Source organism: Triticum aestivum, chromosome 7A (assembly GCF_018294505.1).
Source record: "Triticum aestivum cultivar Chinese Spring chromosome 7A, IWGSC CS RefSeq v2.1, whole genome shotgun sequence".
In the NCBI taxonomy this organism is placed as follows: Eukaryota; Viridiplantae; Streptophyta; class Magnoliopsida; order Poales; family Poaceae; genus Triticum; species Triticum aestivum.
The window spans coordinates 61597804-61622406 of NC_057812.1; the positions used below are offsets into that span (position 1 = coordinate 61597804).

At 42.9% G+C, this 24603-nt stretch overlaps 1 protein-coding gene across 1 annotated transcript; it reads left to right on the forward strand.

Moving 5' to 3' along the window:
• The first annotated feature begins 7412 nt into the window (after positions 1–7412).
• Positions 7413–24138, forward strand: LOC123153018 (proline-rich receptor-like protein kinase PERK10). The gene is made up of 5 exons (XM_044572345.1): positions 7413–7597; positions 21417–21497; positions 21651–21952; positions 22042–22272; positions 23640–24138. The coding sequence occupies exons 1-5, from the start codon at positions 7413–7415 to the stop codon at positions 23858–23860; spliced, it is 1020 nt and encodes a 339-aa protein (XP_044428280.1). The 3' UTR covers positions 23861–24138.
• Positions 24139–24603: the final 465 nt, after the last annotated feature.

The following is a 24603-nucleotide window of genomic DNA, read 5'->3' on the forward strand; positions in this document are numbered from 1 at the left end:
CCTACCTATTATGACATTTCCATAGCCATTCCGAGATATATTGCCATGCAACTTTCCACCATCTAGTTCATCATGACACACACCATCATTGTCATATTGCATATCCCGGTACACCGCCGGATGCATTCACATAGAGTCATATTTTGTTCTAAGTATCCAGTTGTAATTGTTGAGCTATAAGAAAAATAAAAGTGTGATGATCATCATTATTAGAGAATTGTCCCAAGTGAGGAAAGAATGATGGAGACTATGATTCCCCCATAAGTCGGGATGAGACTCCGGACGAAAAATAAAAAAAAAAGAGGCCAAAGAAGCCCAAATAAAAAGAGCCCATAAAATAAAAAAATAGAAAAGGCCCAAACAAATAAAAAAATGAGAGAAAAAGAGAGAAGGGACAATGTTACTATCCTTTTACCACACTTGTGCTTCAAAGTAGCACCATGATCTTCATAGTAGAGAGACTCTCATGTTATCACTTTCATATACTAGTGGGAATTTTTCATTATAGAACTTGGCTTGTATATTCCAATGATGGGCTTCCTCAAATTGCCCTAGGTATTCATGAGCAAGAAAGTTGGATGCACACCCACTTAGTTTCTTTTTGAGCTTTCATATACTTATAGCTCTAGTGCATCCGTTGCATGGCAATCCCTACTCACTCACATTGATATCTATTGATGGGCATCTTCATAGCCCGTTGATATGCCTAGTTGATGTGAGACTATCTTCTCCTTTTATCTTCTCCACAACCACCCTTCTATTCCACCTATAGTGCTATATCCGTGGCTCACGCTCATGTATTGCATGAAGATTGAAAAAGTTTTGAAAAATTTAGAGTATGAAACAATTGCTTGGCTTGTCATCGGGGTTGTGCATGATTTAAATACTTTGTGTGGTGAAGATAGAGCATAGCCAGACTATATGATTTTGTAGGGATAACTTTCTTTGGCCATGTTATTTTGAGAATACATAATTGCTTTGTTAGTATGCTTGAAGTATTATTATTTTTATGTCAATATAAACTTTTGTCTTGAAACTTTCTAATCTGAATATTCATACCACAATTAAGAAGTTTTGCATTGAAATTATGCCAAGTAGCACTCCGCATCAAAAATTCTCTTTTTATCATTTACCTACTCGAGGACGAGCAGGAATTAAGCTTGGGGATGCCTGATATGTCTCCAACGTATCTATAATTTTTTATTGCTCCATGCTATATTATCTAGTGTTTTGGACTATATTGGGCTTTATTTTCCACTTTTATATTATTTTTGGGACTAACCTATTAACCGGAGGCCCAGCCCAGAATTGCTGTTTTTTTGCCTATTTCAATGTTTCGAAGAAACGAAATATCAAACGGAGTCCCAACGGAATAAAATCTTCGGGAACGTGATTTTCTCACCGAACGTGATCCAGGAGACTTGGACCCTGCTCCAAGGAACAAAAGAGGCAGTCACGAGGGTGGGGGCGCCCCCCTAAGGCGCGCCCCCTGCCTCGTGGGCCCCTCGTTGCTCCTCCGGCGTACTTCTTCCTCCTATATATACACACGTACCCCCAAACGATCAGAACAGGAGCCAAAAACCTAATTCCACCGCCGCAACTTTCTGTATCCACGAGATCCAATCTTGGGGCCTGTTCTGGAGCTCCGCCGGAAGAGGGCCGTCATCACGGAGGGCTTCTACATCATCATAGCCTCTCCGATGAAGTGTGAGTAGTTTACCTCAGACCTTCGGGTCCATTGTTAGTAGCTAGATGGATTCTTCTCTCTCTTTGAATCTCAATACAAAGTTCTCCTCCTCTCTTGTGGAGATCTATTCGATGTAATCTTGTTTTTGCGGTGTGTTTGTTGAGACCGATGAATTGTGGGTTTATGATCAAGTCTATCTATGAATAATATTTGAATCTTCTTTGAATTCTTTTATGTATGATTGGTTATATTTGCAAGTCTCTTCGAATTATCCATTTGGGTTGGCCAACTAGATTGGTAGTTCTTGCCATGGGAGAAGTGCTTAGCTTTGGGTTCGATCTTGCGGTGTCCTTTCCCATTGACAGAAGGGGCAGCAAGGCACGTATTGCATCGTTGCCATCAAGGATAACAAGATGGGGTTTATTTCATATTGCATGAATTTATCTCTCTACATCATGTCAACTTGCTGAAGGCGTTACTCTGTTTTTAACTTAATACTCTAGATGCATGCTGGTTAGCGGTCGATGAGTGGAGTAATAGTAGTAGATGCAGAATCGTTTCGATCTACTTGTCACAGACGTGATGCCTATATACATGATCATGCCTAGATATTCTCATAACTATGCTCAATTCTGTCAATTGCTCAACAGTAATTTGTTCACCCACCGTAGAATACTTATGCTCTTGAGAGAAGCCACTAGTGAAACCTATGGCACCTGGGTCTATTCTCATTTTATCAATCTCCATCACTTTAATCTTGCTTTGCTTTTTTACTTTGCTTTTACTTTTTTACTTTGCATCTTTATACCAAAAATACCAAAAATATTATATCTATCAGATCTCACTCTCGTAGGTGACCGTGAAGGGATTGACAACCCCTAATTGCGTTGGTTGCGAGTAGCTATCTCTTTGTGCAGGTACGAGGGACTTGAGCATGGCCTCCTACTGGATTGATACCTTGGTTCTCAAAAACTGAGGGAAATACTTATGCTACTCTACTGCATCATCCCTTCCTCTTCGGGGAAAACCAACGCAAGCTCAAGACGTAGCACTGAACCACGTAGGCAAGGCTCGTGCAAACCTCTCAGGTGTGCAAACGAGATATTGTTGTTTAGACAACATTATACCTCCGATACACAAGGAAGCGTTCATGGGCCCTGACTCCGGAATTGGCTAAATGCCAATACAACCCGAGTTAGTTTCCATATAAGTGTTTCAAGATTAAAACCTTTTACACCTTTCGGAAGACTTAGAGTCTAATGAATATTTATGGAACTTAAAACTAATACAGATAAAAATGTTTTATCCATAAAGCTCGACTTGTTGAAATAACAAGTTCAAGAGTTGACTACGATGAGGTTGTTTTCATTGTAGCGATGCTTAAAGTCGGTTCAGGTTGAACTAGCAATTGATACATATTTCAATCATGAGATATGAAACATGGATGACAATAAGATTTCCATCTGATGGAAATGAAACCAAGGACTTGCATGTGTTACAGTCCAAGGCATTTTGTCTATCCAGAGGATGCTAGTAAGGGTGCAAACTTCAGAGTTCTAGCGATGGACAGAAGAGAGCAAAATGGAGTTGGAATCTTCGTGCTTTGATGAAATGGTCAAAGGGGTTTGACTTTATCAATGGGTAACGAAGATGCTTGTAATTCAAGAAAGTAAGTGGGAGCGTAATAATATTTCTAAAAACCTTGTGTGCTTGACACATTGTTAATTGGAAATAAATTTCTTGACACAAATGAGGACTTCATTTGAAAATAGTTTTTTGATGAAATGCTTAGGCTAAATAGCCTCAATATTAGGCATAATGATCTATGGAGATAGATTTACCTAATAGGGCTAAGCAATGAATACATATTGACAAGGTGCTAAAACCTTTTAGCATTTAAAACCGCCAAGGAGTGATTCTTGACGGAGTCACATGGAAGAGTTTTTTGCAAGACTCGGTGTCCCAAAACACTGATGAGAAAAATACATGATGCAGATTCCACACACTTTTGTGTTTGGATTAATCATGTATTCCATGGTATGTATAACAACCAGATATGTCCGATACTCCCAAGGTATTGCGAGTATGGATACTAAAGTGATGAAAGTACTGATGTGGGACAACAGTGAAAGATGTCATTGAGTACTAGAGTAAGTAATGATGATATGTTTTCTTGCAAGCGGAGATCATGAAGAGTTCGTTGTAGAATGTTATATCGATACAGTCTTCATCTTTTCTCCATGAGATTTTCGATTTAAGTTAAGGGTTTTGTGTAATACACAATATGGTGGCATGGTAGTTGGAAATTGTTCCCAACTGGATCCTGTGGCGATTTCTATAACAAATGACTAAGTATGTTGACACACTACAAGAAATATGTCAACTTGTGACCAGCACTATTGGTCACTGAATGGTCACTATTTTCAATTTGTGACCTTTTTGTGACCAAAAACATAAGGTCAAAAGCTGGCAGTCATAAACTGACTATAGCGACCTTTCTTCTGGAATGGTCGTAGACGTTTATGACCAAAACAAGTCTACTGTGGCGTTTTGGTCACTAGCAACCTCCCCAGGCCACGTAGGCATCCAGCGTGGCAATCTGATGTGGCACAAGATTCATCCCGGTCCAATTCGATTTTCTACATGGGCCTAGCCCAACAATTCGGCCTTTTCAATGTATTTTTTCTATGATTTTATTAGCTACATGGGTCTGGCCCAACAATTCAGCCCTTGATTTCTTTGCATGGCCCTTTTAACAGCAGGTTTTCTTTTGATCTTTGTTTGGGCCATTATATTTTAGAGCTAGTCCCACCAATCAAATGGGTGCCACTTGTCATCATCTCACACATTGGGCCCACTTGACAGAAATTTCAAAATTGCTCAAATTATTTTCATAAATGGGTCCCACAAGTCAGGTATCCATTCCACAAACCAGATTCAATGCCAATATATTTTCCAGTACAGAAATGCATTTCAAGTAAACAATATTATTCTAAGAATATGTACATAACTCCCAGCATTTGAATAACAATTAGCAAGGACATATACATCAAATTCTCAGCAAAATCAGGAGTACATCCAAATTCCAAGGGCAACATTACAACAAAGTCCTGCATCTCCCTAGGAGCAGGAGGGATAAGAGAGCATGCATGCATGCCTAGATCCTGCATGCCTTGCTTCTTCCAACTTCGCCCCAGAGCTCACGTCAAAACATGAATGAAGGCAATCATCTGCATGTTATAAAACAAAATGGTTATGAACAAAATGTATGAACTGAAAGGAGCAAGCTATTTTGTATTTGAGAAACTGAAAAATGCACGAACAATTTTTCAGAAGATAACTGAAATTTTGTGCATGCATTTAGACAGGAAAACAAGGGCTTGTAGTATACACATTAATTAGAACAGGATCGCAAGACACAAATATAAGCTAGAATTGACAAGTATGCATTAATTTTAACATAGCATCACTAGCTCTCTTGTTGTCTGCATATTAAACCATATTGGAAAATGCTCAGGAGTGGGATTTTTGTTGGAAGGGACTTACGGTGGCCACCGACTTGTTCTTGGGGTTCTTCTGCTTGAACTCCACGCGGAACTCGCCCCTGACAATAACCAACCAACAAACAGCAAGTTCAGAACAACGGCCGCCCGGAAACCACGGGGAAACAGGAAGGTGGTAAACATAAGGGTAGGTGAAACTAATAATTAACATCACAGGAGAGAAAACATAGATTGACTATATAAGAACAATATATTCCTTAGCAAAAGATGCCGCTAGGACCTATACAGATTGACTGAACAGTATATTCCAACGCAAACACATGACAACAAAATCCTCTTCAATTTAACATGAGATATATAATACGTAAGTCACATCTAGCAACCTGTCTAGACTCTGGACATTATTACATAGAGCATCCTCTTCAAATTCCAATCTTTCTCTTCTTCACATATACTCTGTACAACATAATAGACAAGCCAAGCAAAATCTTCTAACTTGGTGGTAACAAGTGTACATATTTCAACTTTGAATGCCTTCAGATTAATTAGCAACTACCCAGACGCAAGGAGAGGAGGAGAGCATACCTCGGTTGCCGTCAACAGCCCAGCCGGGTCCTCTGTTCTACAAATCTGCAGCTTGTCGCCGAGCTCCACTAGTCAGCCATGGCACTCAGGAACCAGCTTCTGCTTCTGCCCCAGGCTGCAACAAACGCACAAACAATGATACAGTTATATCACCACCAAATGCGCTACATCAAATTGAAACAAGATCAAATAAAAAGAGTCACACAAATTCAAGGAAATGGTATAAAATCTGCCATCTTCATGCAAAACTTCAGTCACTCCCACCCACCATAAATTGCAATCTTACCCTCCAATTTAACAAGACATATAGTCAGTCATGTAAGCAACTTGTCAAGACTGTGGAAAGTTTGAAATTCAATTTATTTTTCTTTCCCCTATCTACACAAGAAACACTCGGTGGCTGTCCGGTATCAAAAGCAATTCAACTGGTGAGTTTCTTTTAAATTTCTCAATCGAGGTGACAACAAGTCAGTCATGGGTACACTCAACAGCCATAGACCGACATTTCAAAGTAGTACACACGACACAACTACAGATAGCATTGACACAAGCAATTTTGCTTTCCCCCTTGTAAGCTACTACAGAGATTACAATAGTTCACTTAATCACAAAGCACAACTATGTAATTGATATGGAAAAGAAGACACATCTCCCATGTTTAGCAATCAGGATCAACCACGAAGCTTTCACTACTCCTACATCAGTAAGCTTTTACTACTCATGTTGCTAGTGTTCTAAACCAACAGAGCAATGCTATAGGAGTAGAAAAGGGAACTAGAGGTAGGAGAGGGAGCCGCTCACCGGAGAGCTTGTGGTCACCGCCATACACAGCCGCCGTCATGCCAGTCACCTCAAGAAGCACCGCTGCGCCGGAGACGCCACCAGACATGTGCAAGAGCAGAGCACCTACTGCATCCAAATCCAAATCGAACAGGAATAAAAAATTAGGAATGGTTGCAACCATGCTTTTCAAGGCACACAACAGAAAAAATCACAAAGAATGAGACGACGCCTTTCCTGATCTGCTTCCCATACTTGGATCCAATGTTGGCCGTGTTCCGTGTTAAGGAGCTCAAGTTCAATGTGTAGCCACAGTATCCACAGCTGCCAGTAAGAAACAAATAGCACACATCATCAAACTGGACATAGATGTTTTATATACAAACCTGAAGCTACAATCCTACTTTATGAATAGTTTGACCGGACTATGCGTGTCAAATGAAATATAACAAGTTTATGAATAGTTTGACAAAAGACAGAAGCGAAAGGCACCCGCACCTAGAACAATTTTCCTGACTTTTGGTGCAAGCAGTAAGTTGACAGCAGGAGCCATGAGCCCCTAACGAATGATACAGAGATCTCGCTAGTAGGCAGAAATGAAGCATGGAATCTAGAGTAGCATATTTCAACCTCCTACACCTAGAAATAGCAGGGAAGCTCCCAATCCAGCACAAGGCACAGCAGAGGACATGCACATGACCACCGTCATCGTGGCAAATCAGGACGAGGCAGGCCGCAGAGGGCGGCGGCCAGACCCAGCGGCCGCTGCGCGCGCGATATGCGGTGTAGTCCCGGGGCCTACTACTCGTAAGCAAGGAGCAACACAGCAGCATACAGCAGACACGGATCTGGCGTAGATGGACGGATGGATGGAGAAGGAGCTGACCTCTCAGCGGAGCGTGTGGTCGAAGGAGCAGCGGGCGAGGTCCTGGGCGAGGGCGAAGGGGCCGGAGACGGAGGCTGGCCGCGCCGGGGACGCCATCAGATGCGATGCTTCGCGATCTGATGGTGGTGGCGGCGCTTGGCGCATGAGGATGAGAGGGTGGTGGTGTCGATCTGGATCGGGCAGACGCCAGCGGCGCGAGGAGGCATGGATCCAGCTCGTCGACGGCGCGGATCCGGAAGGCCCGCTGTGGCCATGGCGGGGGACATGACCCACTTGAGGACAGGGAGGCGTGGGGATTCGGGCTCCTCGCTGTCGACGACCATGGCGCGGGGGCGGCGGCGGCTAGGGTTTGGCGAGCGGGTGCGGGTGTGGGAGAGAAGGGTTGGAACGGTGGGGAGTGGGGGGCTGCGTGGGTGAGGGGTGAGAGGGCTACGTGGGTGAGAGGGTGAGGGTATGAGGTCCGCCGTTGGATCCGGGAGCATCCGACGGTGTCTGATGCATGATCCGCGTGATATGCCTATGGACCAATCAGAACGCCACGAACAATTCGAAGACTTTGTGACCTTTTAAATAGGTCACGGAAAAATCATTTTCCATTTTCGGTACTCAAAATGAGTTTTTTTTGTAAAAGACCTACCAAATATTTGTTCAAGTGATATCATACTCTACAAAAGTTTACATCTTGGATTGGTAAACAGTATCGACAAAGGGATTTTTTATTTTCTTTGCGAAAAAGAACCATTTTCCATTTTCTGAGTGCCCAAAAGGAGTTTTTTGTAAAGGACCTACCAAATATTTGTTGCAAAATTGGACCAAATCATTTTTCCAAAATACTAGGCCATATTTAATGCACAATTGACCAAATGGTTGGGTGTAAAGAGTTTTGATCCACCTCTCGTGAAAAAGACAAATTTCTGCCGATTTAGTTGGAAGCGGATCAAATTTGAACTGCAGCTGCCTCATAGTTTGATATTTATTTTTTCCAAAAATAATTTCTAGGTACATAAGTATCTATTTAATCAGAGAAACACCAAAAAATTACAAGATTCAACCACTAGCTAGGAACGGTCATTCCCGCCATTTTGACCGCATTTTGAAACAGGCATAAAAAATTCAAAAAAAATCAAAAAATTGAGAAACCTTCGCGTTGTGTCATCATATGTGGCCAAGTTCCCAGGAAAAATAACAAACTTGTAATACGGCAATTATTTTAAAAAAGTGTTCTCAGAAACGAGCTATCACGTGTGGAGATCAATGGCTTTCAAGCCAAATGATCAATCTTATGGCCATGTTCATGGCATAGTTTCTTCAAATGATCTCATATTGTGCACAAGGGTGCATATTGGAATGGCAAACAATGTTGCCTAAGGAAGTTTTCTTTTTCTTTGGACGAAAAAACCATTTTCCATTTTCCGAGTGCCCGAAAGGAGGTTTTTTTGTGAAGGACCTACCAAATGATTGTTGCAAAATTGGACAAAATCATTTTTCTAAAATACTAGGCCATATTTAATGGACAATTGACCAAATGGTTGGGTGTAAAAAGTTTTGATCCACCTCTTGTGAAAAGACAAATTTCCGCCGATTTAGGTGGAAACGAGTCAAATTTGAACTGCAGCTGCCTCATAGTTTGCTATTTATTTTTTCCAAAAATCATTTCTAGGTACATAAGTATCTATTTAATCAGAGAAACACCAAAAAAATTGCAAGATTCAACCACTAGCTAGGAACGGTCATTCCCGCCGTTTTGACCGCATTTTGAATCGGGCATAAAAGATTCAAAAAAATCAAAAAATTGGGAAACCTTCGCATTGTGTCATTATATGTGGCCAAGTTCCTAGAAAAAATAACAAACTTGTAATACGGCAATTATTTTAAAAAAGTGTTCTCAGAAACGAGCTATCACGTGTGGAGATCAATGGCTTTCAAGCCAAATGATCAATCTTATGGCCACATACATGGCATAGTTTGTTCAAATGATCTCATATTGTGCACAAGGGTGCATATTGGAATGGCAAGCAATATTACCTAAGGAAGTTTTCATTTTCTTTCGATGAAAACACCATTTTCCATTTTTCGAGTGCCCAAAAGGAGGTTTTTTTGTGAAGGACCTACCAAATAATTGCTGCAAAATTGGACCAAATCATTTTTATAAAATACTAGGACATATTTAATGCACAATTGACCAAATGGTTGGGTGTAAAAAGTTTTGATCCACCTCTCATGAAAAAGACAAATTTCTGCTGATTCAGTTGGAAGCGGGTCAAATTTGAACTGTAGCTGCCTTGTGGTTTGCTCTTTATTTTTTCCAAAAATCATTTCTAGGTACATAAGTATCTATTTAATCATAGAAACACCAAAAAATTTCCAAGATTCAACCACTAGCTAAGAACGGTCATTCCCGCCGTTTTGACCGCATTTTGAAACGGGCATAAAAATTCAAAAAAAATCAAAAAATTGGGAAACCTTTGCATTGTGTCATTATATGTGGCCAAGTTCCTAGGGAAAGTAGCAAACTTGTAATACGGCAATTATTTTAAAAAAGTGTTCTCAAAAACGAGCTATCACGTGTGGAGATCAATGGCTTTCAAGCCAAATGATCAATCTTATGGCCGCATTCATGGCATAGTTTGTTCAAATGATCTCATATTGTGCACAAGGGTGCATATTGGAATGGCTAACAATGTTGCCTAAGGAAGTTTTCACTTTTCTTTGGACGAAAAAACGATTTTTCATTTTTCGAGTGCCCAAAAGGAGGTTTTTTTGTGAAGGACCTCCCAAATAATTGTTGCAAAATTGGACCAAATCAATTTTTTAAAATACTAGGACATATTTAATGCACAATTGACAAAATGGTTGGGTGCAAAAAGTTTTGATCCACCTCTCGTGAAAAAGAAAAATTTCCACCGATTCAGTTGGAAGCGGGTCAAATTTGAACTGCAGCTGCCTCATAGTTTGCTATTTATTTTTCCAAAAATAATTTCTAGTTACATAAGTACCTATTTAATCAGAGAAACACCAAAAAAAATTCAAGATTCAACCACTAGCTAGGAACGGTCATTCCTACCGTTTTGACCGCATTTTGAAACGGGCATAAAAAATTCAAAAAAGATCAAAAAATTGGGAAACCTTCGCATTGTGTCATTATATGTGGCCAAGTTCCCAGGAAAAATAACAAACTTGTAATACGGCAATTATTTTAAAAAAGTGTTCTCAAAATCAAGCTATCACGTGTGGATATCAATGGCTTTCAAGCCAAATGATCAATCTTATGGCCACATTCATGGCATAATTTGTTCAAATGATCCCATATTGTGCACAAGGGTGTATATTGGAATGGTAAACAATGTTTCCTAAGGAAGTTTTCATTTTCTTTGGACAAAAAAACCATTTTCCATGTTTCGAGTGCCCAAAAGGAGGTTTTTTTGTGAAGGACCTCCCAAATAATTATTGCAAAATTGGACCAAATCATTTTTATAAAATACTAGGCCATATTTAATGCACAATTGACAAAATTGTTGGGCTTCAAAAGTTTTGATCCACCTCTGGTGAAAAATACAAATTCCCGCCGATTCAGTAGGAAGCGGGTCAAATTTGAACTGCAGCTGCCTCATAGTTTACTATTCATTTCTTCCAAAAATCATTTATAGTTACATAAGTACCTATTTAATCATAAATACATGGTTTGATGGCGATACATCGAGGTTTGGGCGGTGGCCAAGGCCCCCAACTCTAGAGCGCGTAAACTCGCATGCCCGACGCGTGGTCACCGCATGACCATGGCGTTGCCATGTGTTCTGGGCAGCATACGCATGTCTAGTGGGTTGGGCACTCCCCAGGTAGGTTCTAGGAAGAAAATTACAACATAAGATTCTCACGAGGAGACCGATCGATGCTCAAACATGAATTAGCAGCCAAGTGTTTGATTAGCGGTACGGGAAATGCACATGGACAATGGGCGTGAGTTTTTGCTGAGGATGATCATCTACTAAGAAGAATGTCTTCGCAAATTTTTAGATCAAAAGGAGGATCCTAGGTGGTACTTGCTTTGCAAAGTACCACACTGGACATAAATATGAATGTTGAAGCTGGGCTCAAAATAATGAATGGATTGAGCTGAAATTTGGTGGAGGATGATTATTTGGGCATTGGAAAGCACCGTAGAAAATTGATACCATTTGGACATGCCAAAGTGGTACTTCCTTCACAATGCTCTTCTATGGACAGAAACTTGGGAAAACTAGTGAGAGAAATTGGATGAATGAAATGAGCTCAAATTTGGTGTAGGTAAGTTACATAGGTATGGTTATGCCTTGGTAGATTTTCAGATCATTTGGGTAAGCCTAGCTAGTACTTACTTCACAAAGCTTCTCTCGAGGTAGAAACTTTGAAAATTTCCTGAGAAAGATTGACTAGGAAAATGGAGCTGAATATTATCATGTGGCAATGATTTAGGTATGGAAGAGTCCCCAAAGAGTTTAAGGTTAATAGGAGGGGTCTAGATAACACTTGCTTTGCAATGTGCCAATTTGACCATAAAATATAAATTGAACCTGGGCTCACATAGATAATTTGCCTGAGATGCAATTTGGAGGAGGGTGATAATTTGGGCATATGAAGAAACTGTATAAATTTCATGTCATTTGGATATATAAAAAAGGTACTTCCTTCACAATGCTTCTAGGTGTACAAAAACTTTGGAAATTTGCCGAGGAAGATTTGCTAGGCAAGTGGAGATGAATTTTGTCATGCGGTAATTATTTGGATAGGAAAGAGTGCCCAAAAATTCCGAGGGCAATCAAGAATATATAAATAGCACTTCCTTCATAAAGTGCTGTCGTGAACAGAATAGGAAAATGAATATTGTTGAATTAGTTTTGAACTAGGCAAGGAAGGATTTTTACATATTTGATGAAGATATGACCCAAAGAATTTATGAGATTTTTTTGGGAATTTTGGGAATGACAGAAATATAGGTTGCTTCACAACCTAGGGCAAAAACTGCCACATGGACATGACACATAGGCAAAACTGATGAGGTGGCGCCTAGTCATAGCAACCCACCACAATTTACAAGGTTATGACCATCTATATTGGTCATGATCAGCTAGAAATAAGGCAGCAGACCAGTGCTATCTGCTTTATGACCATTTCGTGTAAGGAAATTACGACCTTTCTGACCAAAATGGTCGTTATAGTCTAGGTTTTGGAGCCCCCCGAACAACTTTTGACCAATTGGTCTGAAATGGTCATAGATCTATGACCAATTCTTCTAGGGTCATTAACAGAAGATCACAAGTTGACATATTTCTTGTAGTGACGCTTTAGAAGCGACAAACAAGATGTTGAATCATATAGTTCATTCATGAACTTTGTATGGTTCCAAGATGGCTTTTGTCAATGGGACACTACTGCAGGTAGTTTCTCCATAACTCAGTCTGAGGAATCCAGGTTCGACCTGTGATTTACATACATAAAAGCCAAGTCCATATAAAATATGAATTTTGTGAAAGCGTGAAAACGTGAGGATATGCAAAGATACACACGGAGCTGAAGTCGTTAGATCCGTTGGACATTAGGCTATATCACAAGAGAAGCATTTTCTACACCAGTATGACATAGGTGTAAAGTGCATTAGAATTGACTAGATATTGACTCTAGTGCAAGTGGGAGTCTATAGGAGATATGCCCTAGAGGTAATAATAAATGTTATTGATTATCTCCTTGTTCATAATTAGGTTTATGTTCCATGCTATAACTGCTATGGTTCTCGAGTCTACAGATAAAACGAGGCTTGGAGGAAGACTCATATGCACGTGTGGAATAATAAATGATAAGAAGTATTCCTAGTCTGGCCTCTAAGACTAGCTCAAGTGTTGCATGATGGTTCTGTTTTCTTGATCATGGGCATGTCTATGCCAGCAATTTTGAGGGCACAATGTTAAGAGAACATTTGAGTTGAATCGACCCGGACTGATGTTATGCTATGAGATTCATTCGTCACAAGTTAATGGTTAATAACACAGAGAAGTTAATGTTTGCATAACTCCTTAGACCATGAGAGTATCGAGTTCCTTCATACTTGCATCGTGAACTTTGGGGTTTGTTAAACATCATCCGTAACTGGGTGGCTATTATGGCGGCTTACGGGTTCACGGAAAGGTATGGCAAGTAACGAGATAGCTCAAGATTGGGATTTGCTCCTTCGACGATGGAGAGGTATATCTGGGCCCTCTCGGTGTTACCGTATCCATCATCGGCTGGCCAGACAAAGGGTGATTTGATCACGGGGATGCCGGAACACGGAACGAGAAAAGAGAACAATACTGGTAACGAGGTAAATGGCATAGTGGACAAAGAGTTGATCCACAGGGATGCCAACATGTCTCACCTCGGGTATTCGTAACATATCACGGAGCAACAAGAATAACACACGTCAACTGGAGGTTCACTTGAATATTCATTCGTGTGGGTATAGGGGTCAATATGGGTGTCCACGGCTCCGATGTTGATCATTAATCGGAAGGGGTTCCAGGTCATGTCTATACTTCACCGAACCTATAGGGTCACACACTTAAGGGTCATCTATCTCCTGAATACTAGATAGGGAGTCTGAGAGAAAGTTTCCGGAAAAAGTTTTCGGAAACAGCGAAAAAGTTTCGATAAGAGAGGTCACCGGATGAGTTTCGGTGAAACCGAAAAAGTTGTTTTGGGGTATGCCATTAAGTCAAAATGTTTTCCGCACATGCCTGATGATACGTCCATTTTGCATCATGATTTTATATCGATATTTATTGCATTATGGGCTGTTATTACACATTATGTCACAATACTTATGCCTATTCTGTCTTATTTTACAAGGTTTACATAAAGAGGGAGAATGCCGGCAGCTGGAATTCTGGGCTGGAAAGGAGCAAATATTAGAGAACTATTATGCACAGCTCCAAAAGTCCTAAAACTTCACGGAAGATATTTCTAGAATATATAAAAAATACCGAGCGCAAGAAGTACCAAAGGGCGCCGACACCCTGGCCACGAGGGTGGGGGGTGCGCCCCCTGCCTCGTGGGCCCCCTGGTGGCCCTCCGATGCCCATCTTCTACTATATGGAGTCTTTCATTGAGGAAATAATCATAAGCAAGCTTTTGGGACGAGACTCCACCGCCACGAGGTGGAACCTTGGCGGAACCAATCTAGGGCTCTGGCGGAGCTGTTCTGCTGGGAAAACTTCCCTCTAGGAGGGGGAAATCATCTCCATCGTCATCACCAACGATCCTCTCATCGGGAGGGGATCAATGTCCATCAACATATTCACCAGCACCATCTCCTCTCAAACCCTAGTTCATCTCTTGTATCCAATCTTTGTCTCATAGCCTGGGATTGGTACCTGTGGGTTGCTAGTAGTGTTGATTACTCCTTGTAGTTGATGCTAGTTGGTTTACTTGGTGGAAGATCATATGTTCAGATCCATTATGCATATTAATACACCTCTGATTATGAACATGAATATGCTTTGTGAGTAGTTACGTTTGTTCCTGAGGACATGAGAGAAGTCTTGCTATTAGTAGTCATGTGAATTTGGTATTCGTTCGATATTTTGATGAGATGTATGTTGTCATCCCTCTAGTGGTGTCATGTGAATGTCGACTACATGACACTTCACCATTGTTTGGGCCTAGAGGGGGGCATTGGGAAGTAATAAGTAGATGATGGGTTGCTAGAGTGACAGAAGCTTAAACCCTAGTTTATGTGTTGCTTCGTAAGGGGCTGATTTGGATCCATCTGTTTCATGCTGTGGTTAGGTTTACCTTAATACTTCTGTTGTAGTTGCGGATGCTTGCAATAGGTCATAATCATAAGTGGGATGCTTGTCCAAGTAAGGGCAGTACCCAAGCACCGGTCCACCCACATATCAAATTATCAAAGTACCAAACGCGAATCATATGATCGTGATGAATACTAGCTTGACGATAATTCCCATGTGTCCTCGGGAGCGCTTTCCTTCGTATAAGAGTTTATCCAGGCTTGCCCTTTGCTACAAAAAGGATTGGGCCACCTTTTTGCACCTTATTTACTTTTATTACTTGTTGCTCGTGACCAATTACCTTATCACAAAACTATCTGTTACCGATAATTTCAGTGCTTGCAGAGAATACCTTGCTGAAAACCGCTTATCATTTCCTTCTGCTCCTCGTTGGGTTCGACACTCTTACTTATCGAAAGGACTACGATAGATCCCCTATACTTGTGGGTCATCACCTGATAATTCTTGGAGGGTGACAGAATCATTTTGGAATTTTCAGAAATAAAAACCGGAAATGTTCCAAAGCTGCGGGAACCGGTTCAGATGCTTTTCGCAGATGAAAATCACTAAACTGGAATTGTTCCAGAATGCGTTGAAAATTATTATGGTGGGTACTGGAAATGTTCTAAGCCCACATAAATATTTTCAGCTCGAACGGGCGTTGAAAAATGTCATCGTGAATAGTGAAAGTGCTTTTTGGGATATTTTATGGAAAGCCGCCTTTTGGGGCTTTGCCCAAAAGATCTTGGGGTGTGACATGGATGGATAGGAGCCCTTTTTGGGACCCCTCATGAGGGTGTGGCCGGCCACACTTGGGGCTCCACCTTGGAGCCCTTCTTGTTCCTTGGTTTCACTTTGATGCCCTTGAGGAAGGACTTCATTCATGTGCCTTTGGGTTTTAATGTAAAACCACCCTACCCCTTGGGATTTCCTATAAATAGAGGTGGAGGGGCAGCCCTCCACTCTCATCCCTTCTCACATACAAGTGACATGCATGATCTGGCTTCTCTCTCCCTCCCAGCGAAATAGTTTTGAAGAGCCGAAAGGTTGTCTGGGTTTCGGTGGGAACTAGTTTTGGACGGCGAAGCCCTGCCGGATAGATGACACCGTATGTGTGCAACCCCGTAGAGAGGTCGTAGTTTCGATCCTTTTACCCGAGGGGCTGTTTTGAGAGTGCCTCCCGAAGGGCTGTCCAAGTGATAGTCCGAGTTCTGTGAATCCTCCCGGAGGGCTGTCCGAGTGACCGTTCGAGTTTTGAGGGTCCTCCCGAAGGGCTGTCCGCGACACCGTCCGAGGGACTGTCTGACCACCTCCCAGAGGTGTGTCCGTGGGGCAGATGAGGGTATACATCCTTGCGGTTGGGAGGTTGTAAATCCTAGCTGCGGGGATCTGCACCACCGTTCGTCATCGACTCTACTTCCGCTGCGCTACGAGTCGGTAACAAAAAAGATCAAACCTTGTATGCAGTCTCCAAAGTGGTCCTGAGCTGGTGCTTAGGTCAGATTTTTTTTGTTTTCTGTCGCGTTCCTTTACATGCTTCGTTTTGGATTAATGGGAAGAGCACATTGTGTGCGGGAGTTACATATTGAGGTTGATGAATGCTAGCACAATCTGAGCTATTAAATAGATATTGTCGACCTACTCCTGGCCTCGCCTTATAAAGGGGACTAGAGCCAGGATTTTATGGGGAGCATAACTGACCTCGCCACGGGAGCTTCTTGGCTTGCACGTCAAGATCATGCCTTATTCGGAAGCTGGGCACTCCGACACTATGTCGGGCTTCCCAATCAATGGGCCACCCCTCTGTGGTGTACCATCACCCACGACTCCACCACTTTATGACAGTGAGTCAATAAAGCAGAATTGCATGCATGAGTCTATTCTCTCCCCTCTCCCCCCAAAAAATCCATCCATTTTATTTATGTCTTATATTTAGTCAACTCATATCTTTTACACTAAAATTTATTTATTAATTTTCTATATATTTAAATTCATGATGTCAAAACCTTTAGAACAAGGGCAATCTTGGATACAATTCAAGCACATTTAAATTTTAATGTTTCAATACACTTATTTCACTCAATCTATATTTAGTGTAGCAAATGAGTGAAATATTTTTTTTGAAAAGTTTTGAAATTAGTCCATATATTTTTTGAAATTAACTTATTTCACTCAATCCGTATGAACATTTCAATCGACTTATTTCAGTCAATATACTTTAGTGTGTGAAATTAGTTTTTAGAAACGAGTGAAATCCGGTTTTTGAAGTAAGTGAAAGTGTTTTCTTGAATTGAGGGAAATCATTTTTTGAAATGACTGAAGACAAATTTATTGAATTGAAAATTAATATTTTGAAATAAGTGAAATCTTTTTTTAAATGAGTGAAATTGGTTATTCGATATTATGTGAATTCCTTTTTTGAATGGAGTGAAATCGATTTTTGAAATGAGTAAAATAGTTTTTTGGAAATGAGTGAAATTGGTTTTTTGAAATGAGTGGAATCATTTTTTCATGGATTAGAATTTGTTTATTGAAATGACTGAAAGCAGTTTTCTAAACGAGGAAAATCTATTCCTAAAATGAATGAAATAGTTTTCTTGAATTGAGTGAAATCGTTTTTTAAATGACAAAAATCAATTTATTGAAATGGGTGAAATCCTTTTATTGAAATGAGTGAAATCCTTTTTTGAAATGAAATAATTTTTTTTTGTGAAATGAGTGGCTCGGTGTTTGGCAATGTGTGAAATTTTTGAAATCACTTTTTGAAATAGTAGAACATTGTAATGTTTTTGAAATCCTACCGATAAGTCGTTCAAGATTTTCCCAAGTTTGCGCTATATCTCTCCTCAATCATTGCAAGAAGAATAAGTAGCATGCCTATCTGTTGCTTGTCAACAATTAAAGTTGACGAAGGGTAAGAATGACATAATTCTTATTCTTGTTTCCTCGAGATGATTTAATTCTTTCTACCAGAGTTCATTTGTGATATCAATTTCAAATCATTGCAAGGCTTCATCTTGTTATTTTCAACTTTCCTTCGTTTGATCATTCTTTTATTCCGGAGTTCTGCATGGAGGCTGTACATGGTGGTTTATCAAAGAGTGCATTCGTTATCTAAGCATTCGGCAACACACTTGTTGGAGGAGCTCAAGTGCTCTTCATCTTGCATTCTGAAGTGCAATCCCTTCTTCCTTATCTTTTGAGGTGGTAGTATATCATTCTTGATTCATAAGGAGTCATGAAGTGAAGTTGTCAAGAATGAGATATTTTTAACCCATCAATCTCTTCATTGGATTTATCTTGGTATAGATTTCACCTAAAGCCTTCCCTAAGAAATGCTGCTAATTATGGTGCCTACCGATAAAACAAGCTTTCTCTTATTCTCTCGGTGAAAGAAGCTTCTCATCTCTTGTTGCTCCCAATCAAATATTTTTTTTTCGTTAGTGGCAGGTTTTCACCTCATAATTTTGGGATATTTTCCATAAGACCATTTGAAAACATACCTTTGTTGGTTGATTCATTAAAAAACTCTATTCAAGTCTTCTTCGTAATGATGCTTTCAAATTCACTTGTGGTAGAAGATGTTGGTTTTCTCCGTTAATTCGTTCCACGGGCATCGTGTTGTTCTCTCTTTTCCAAGTTCTTTCCATCTCATCAAGTTTTACTTCTCTTTTCAACCGAAGTGCTGTTCGAATTTGTTCTTTCTTGTTCCTTGTTTATCTCGTTTCAACCGGAGTGATTGCATGTTCTTTCTTGACCGTTTGTAACCCCTTTCATGTGCCTTTGCAATCGCAAGGTTCTCATGGGTGTTCCTTGTTCCTCTTTTCTACAGGAGTGCTCTCAACTTCGTTCATCTCCGTTTTATTATTTCTTTAAAGTTGTTCAACCTCTCAAGGTCTGTGGTTTCACTCGTTTGTCAAAGCAGCAACTCCGTTTACCTCGTCATCTTCCTCTTCTCATTCCTAGATCTCGGGGCGAGATCTCTTATAAGTGGGGGAGAGTTGAGACAGCCCGAGCCCGACGCTCCAAATGCCTTCAAGTTATTTCGTTGTAGCCGCATTATTTAATTATTTGTTGCATTTCATCATGTCATCATGAGCATTGCATCCACATGTTTTCATAAAACTTGCATCCGTTCGTAGTTGCTGATTCTCTCAGTTCTCATCGTTGACTGTCCGAGACCACACTTGCAACCTAGATCTTCGTTTTCTCTCTTGCCTAAGCCGGAGTCTCTCCGCGCGATGCACAAATCCACTCTCACGTGTGCGTTCGAAAACTGCCCCCGAACCCGATCCACTCGATCGTGACCAGTGGGTTCGGATCACCCCCTACATCCCTAAACATCTTCGGTTTCTTCATTAGAACACCCGTTTGTCGCGGAGCCATTCCTAAAACCATCTCCTTTCCAAGGGCATGTACAATGATTCTATCTTAAGAATGTCACGTAGGATAAATGATGAGGTGGAGAAGAGAGAAGTCATAAGAAAAAGGTTGTCTTCTCTTATTTAAGAGAAGACGAAATATGATCTCTTAGCATAATATGTTTCATCACGTTTTTAGGTATAACTAATTATTAAAGATAAGACTAAGAGATGACCCATTGTAAACACATTTTCTTGTCATCTCCAAATTACATGTAAGACTTAAAATAAGGGCCACCACTCTGCCCCGGTCGACCGGCCAGAGCCTTGCGCCGGTCCCCGTGTGTCCGTTGGGTTCGCCCATGTATAACCGTTGGATCTCTATCCCCACGTCATCTACTCTGTGCCCACTTCGTCTAGATCTTGTAGAAATAGAAACGTAGTGTTGACCTTTCTCGCGAAAACGGCTTGCGCTGGCATGCCTCACAGCTCCGCGACGGCACAAGCGGCTGCCGGCCACAAATTCGCGGCCCCCACTCGCTGCACCAGCCTGCCTGCTCCGTGCCATGCGTCTGAATGAAGAAAATCCAGCCGCCATTGAATCACCATCAGCTTGTCGTACTGGGTTGAGAAAAAATGTCGCCATTGAAGCTTTTTTCGCCTCGCCGCGTCGCCGCATATCCCGGACGCACCACTCCTCGCAACTCGCCATCGCTGCTTGTAACAGGGGTGCCGATTCTATTAGGTTCCAGTCGTTGTCGTAGCACCTTGGCTCGCCCAGGTCGCAAGGACCTCTTCTTCGCCCGTAGTAGCAAATCACCTTGCCGGTCGTAGCAAATCGGTTCGCATGTTGCAACATCTCGCCGGGGCGCCAGGACCTCGCCTTGGCTCATGGTAGCAAATTGCATCGCCAGTCGTAGCAAATTGCTTCACCGGTTGCAACAGTTTCATAGGGACGCCAGGGCCTCACCTCGCCTGTCATAGCAAAATAGCTTCACCGGTTGCAGCATCTAGCCAGTCGCCCGGACCTTGCCTTCAGTCGTCGTAGAATCTTGGGTCGCTGGTCATAGCAAATCGCTTCACCGGTTGTAGCATCTCACCGGTCGCCGAGACCCTGCCTTCGGTCGCTGTAGCATCTTGGGTCGCCGGTTGCAGCAAATCGCTTCGCCGGTTGTAGCATCTTGCCGGTAGCCGGGACCTCACCGTCGACCATTGTAGCATCTTGGATCGCCGGTTGTAGCACTTTTGGGCATCGGCTGCAGCAGAAATCGCTTCATCACGGCTCATGGGATCCGCAAGGGTTGCAGGCGGCCATGGATGCGGGGAGCTAGCGGGGATGTGAATTGACGAGAAGGATGGGATGGAAGAGGGGCTCGCCGGCCACGATGGAGGACGAGGTTGGGCGCCGAGTAGGCCATGAAGCTACAGTCACTAGCGCAATGGATGGTGGCAAAGAAAAAGAGGGAAAATAGAGGTAGCAAATCGAGGAGGAAGACATCCACGAAGGGATAAGGGAAAAGGCAGTGCACTGGCCCCACAGGACGATGTGTGGGGGAGGGAAGGGCTGGGAGCGTTTGATCTAATTGTATCGGACGCACTATGCACGACCGGCCTAAGCTTCGGCCGGTCTGCCGGTCACAAATGTTTCCCTAAAATAAGACTATCTTATCAACCATTGTACATGCCCTAAACCAACGGATCCGGCTTGCCTGCTTCCTCCTCATGCTCCCATCCGTGCTCCCACTTCATTCTACGGTTGTCTTTTTTCCTTTTTCTTTCTTTCTAATCTAATCATCTCTTCCCCTGATTTTAAAGGGATGAGGCCGGGCCTTATTTTGTTCCAATCAAATCAAGCCACGTACGCGAGAGCACAGATGAGCACACGCCGAAGAGCAGGCAAGTCTCGTCCTAAACCAACCCTAGACCAATCCCTAAAACCTAGGCCTCCTGTCTCATCCAACGCGTCTCCGCCGCCGCCACTCTCTCCCTCCTCTTCCCCACCCAGCCAACGAACCCCTTCCTGCTCCCCTTCTCCACCCTTGGATGAAGATCCAAGGGATCTCCTCGCGCCAGCCAGGGCCTTCCCGCAGCTTTCCTCGCACTGGACCGGGAGGAGCCCGGTCTCCCGAGCGCCTCCTCGCCGCATCGCGCCGGCCGACCGCCGACGACCCGAGACCAGGCGCCACAAGCAGATGAGCCCCTACCTTCTCTCAGGAACCACACGCCATGGCTGGAGCTCCACGCCCCGCCTTCCTCGCCTCGCTGCCGCAGCAACAACAGCAGTTCGCCAAGCCCCGGCACCGCTCCTCCTCTGCCCACCACCTTTGGCAGTCGCCGCCGCCGACCAGCAGGTCCTTGCCGCGCCCGTGCACCCCTTCCTCCTCCCTATTCTCTCCTTCCCGAGCTCACTTCTCTCTCCTCTGATTTCTCGGTTGCCCAGATGCGCTGCCGCCGTCCGTTCGTCTACAGCGACCTCCGGCCTCGCCCGCGCCGGCCCCGCCGCAAGCCGCCCTGCTCTCTGTGCTCGCCGTCGCTGCCATCCCGTGCGCCCGCCTCTGTTCGCCTGCAGCGAGCGACAGAGACATCCCCGTGCCCGTTGACCGCATCGGCCAGCTGCGTGGGCCGCGCCAGACCCAACTGCCTCCCCTCCAGCTCCTGGGCCGAGCCCATGGTGAGGCCACCCTCTTTTCTTTTTCCTCCTGTTGGGCCATCCAGTTTCGGCCCGTTCACTGTGTTTTTTTCGCCGGACGAATTTGTCAAATTATACAGTGAATGCTGTTTTACAGATTGAACCTCCATGTTAATGCATATTATAAATAAATAACCGTGCATCGGATTAAAACAAACTTAATATGTAAAATGATCAGAATTTTGTGTAGATTAATAATTTCCAACGTTCATCCATGATAAAAATGTTTAAACTTGCTTATTTGCATTAATTTACATAAATGACATGCTAAAATGAGTGAAATTGGTTATTCGATATTATGTGAATTCCTTTATTAAATGAAGTGAAATCAATTTTTGAAATGAGTGAAATAGTTGTTTGGAAATGAGTGAAATTGGTTTTTTGAAATGAGTGGAATCATTTTTTTCATGGACTAGAATTTGTTTATTGAAATGATTGAAAGCAATTTTCTAAACGAGGAAATTCTATTCCTGAAATGAATGAAATAGTTTTCTTGAATTGAGTGGAATCATTTTTGAAATGACTGAAATCAACTTTTTGAAATGGGTAAAATCCTTTTTTTGAAAATGAGAGAAAATCCTTTTTTGAAATGAAATAAAACAATTTTGTGAAATGAGTGGCTCGGTGTGTTTGGAAATGTGTGAAGTTGTCGAAATCACTTTTTGAAATAGTAGAACATTGTAATGGTTTTGAAAATAATGAAATATTTTATATTAAAAATGAGTGAAATCAGTTATTTGAAATGAGTGAATATTTTTTCTAAATTTAGTGAAATTAGGTTTGTTGAAATGAGTCAAAACAATTTTTAAAATAACTGAAATTGAAATCATTAATTGAAACTAGTCAAAATGTATCCTAGATCGGTCTTGTTTTAAATGCCTTTTTGCCCTGAATGCGAACATGTAAAAGTTTCAGTACCAAAAATTCGGTTCAAAAGTTATGAGCACTTACAACAAAAATAAAATGCAGGGTTTTTAGTTTGTTGAGAGAGAGAGTCGTGCGTGCAGCCACCCACCCATCCCTCTACTCTCGTTCTCTTCCTTCATAGTCATTGCCCATCCCTCTACTCTAGTTCTCTTTCCCCATAGTCATTCTGGCAAAAAATAAATACATGTCATCGCATATTACAATGTATACCGCGGCAAAGTTTTCACATCTTTATGTCACAACTCACGGCACCAATCTTGATGGCAAGGTGGGCGGTGGATGCATTGCCATTACATACCGGCACCGGTAGAATTATCACTTTGAGGATGAAGCCGGCCGGATAGCACGCATCTTAAAGCAGCGTGGATATTAAAGCAACCGCCTGATGACTAACAACAAATCCTTTGCTTTCTTCCACGCAGGCAGGCATTCAGCCACCGGGCGACAATGGCGGCGGCAGCGACCTCCGGGCTCCTACTCCGGAAGGAGCTTCATCGGAGAATGCAAGAAGACCGGGGAGTGGGAGCGCTCGCTGCTCTGCTCTGGGCTGGGCTTTGGGGTCGCTTCCTTTGCGCCACCAGGATGGAGGCGACCGGAGGGAGGGAGCAACGACGACGATGCAACACCTCCTCTGCGCCTATAAATACAGCAGAAGCCATTATCTATCGATCAATCAAACCGCTTCGGCTATCAATCGTCTCAATCGTTCCTCCCTCCCGCTAACAACAGAAGAGAAGAGAACAGGCTCCCTTCTTCCTCCCCACCCGTCTTCCCTGCCCGGTTCCGGCTGCCCCCCACCCCACCTCCAACGCCATGGCCGCTGTTAGACTGTATATATGTAGACTCTGTATATCTGTATTGTAACATTGTATTGTATCTCTTGGGTACCTCTATATAATGAGATAGCCACACCCCAGGTTAGGGGTGTCAGCAGTTCCTAAATCATATGTTTAACATGATATCAGTTTAGGTTACGATGTCTTCCGCTGCCGCCGCTACTACCGCCGTCGCACCGATCTTGGTTCCTCCCGCCGCCGCCGCGGTGCCGGCTCTCGCTACTGCCTCGCCATTTCTTGCATCGCAGCCTCTCGCGATGGCCCATAGTGTCTCGTCGTCGCCTCGCTCCCCGATCGGATCGGGAGACCGCGGCGCCACCCCAATCGGTGCTCCCTCTGGCGCTGCTCCTCCTGCGGGCGGCCTTCCCGCGATCCATGGTGGGCCGCCGCCGCCGTCGTCTTGGCCGGCGCTGCCCCAACCCTATGGCGTGCCGCCCCTGCAGCAGCCCTACGGCGCCCCGCCACCTCACTCCTACTACGGCGTGGTGCCGCCGCAACCCTACTTGGCGCCCGCGCCGCCTCAACCCTACCTGGCGTCTTCCCCGCACCC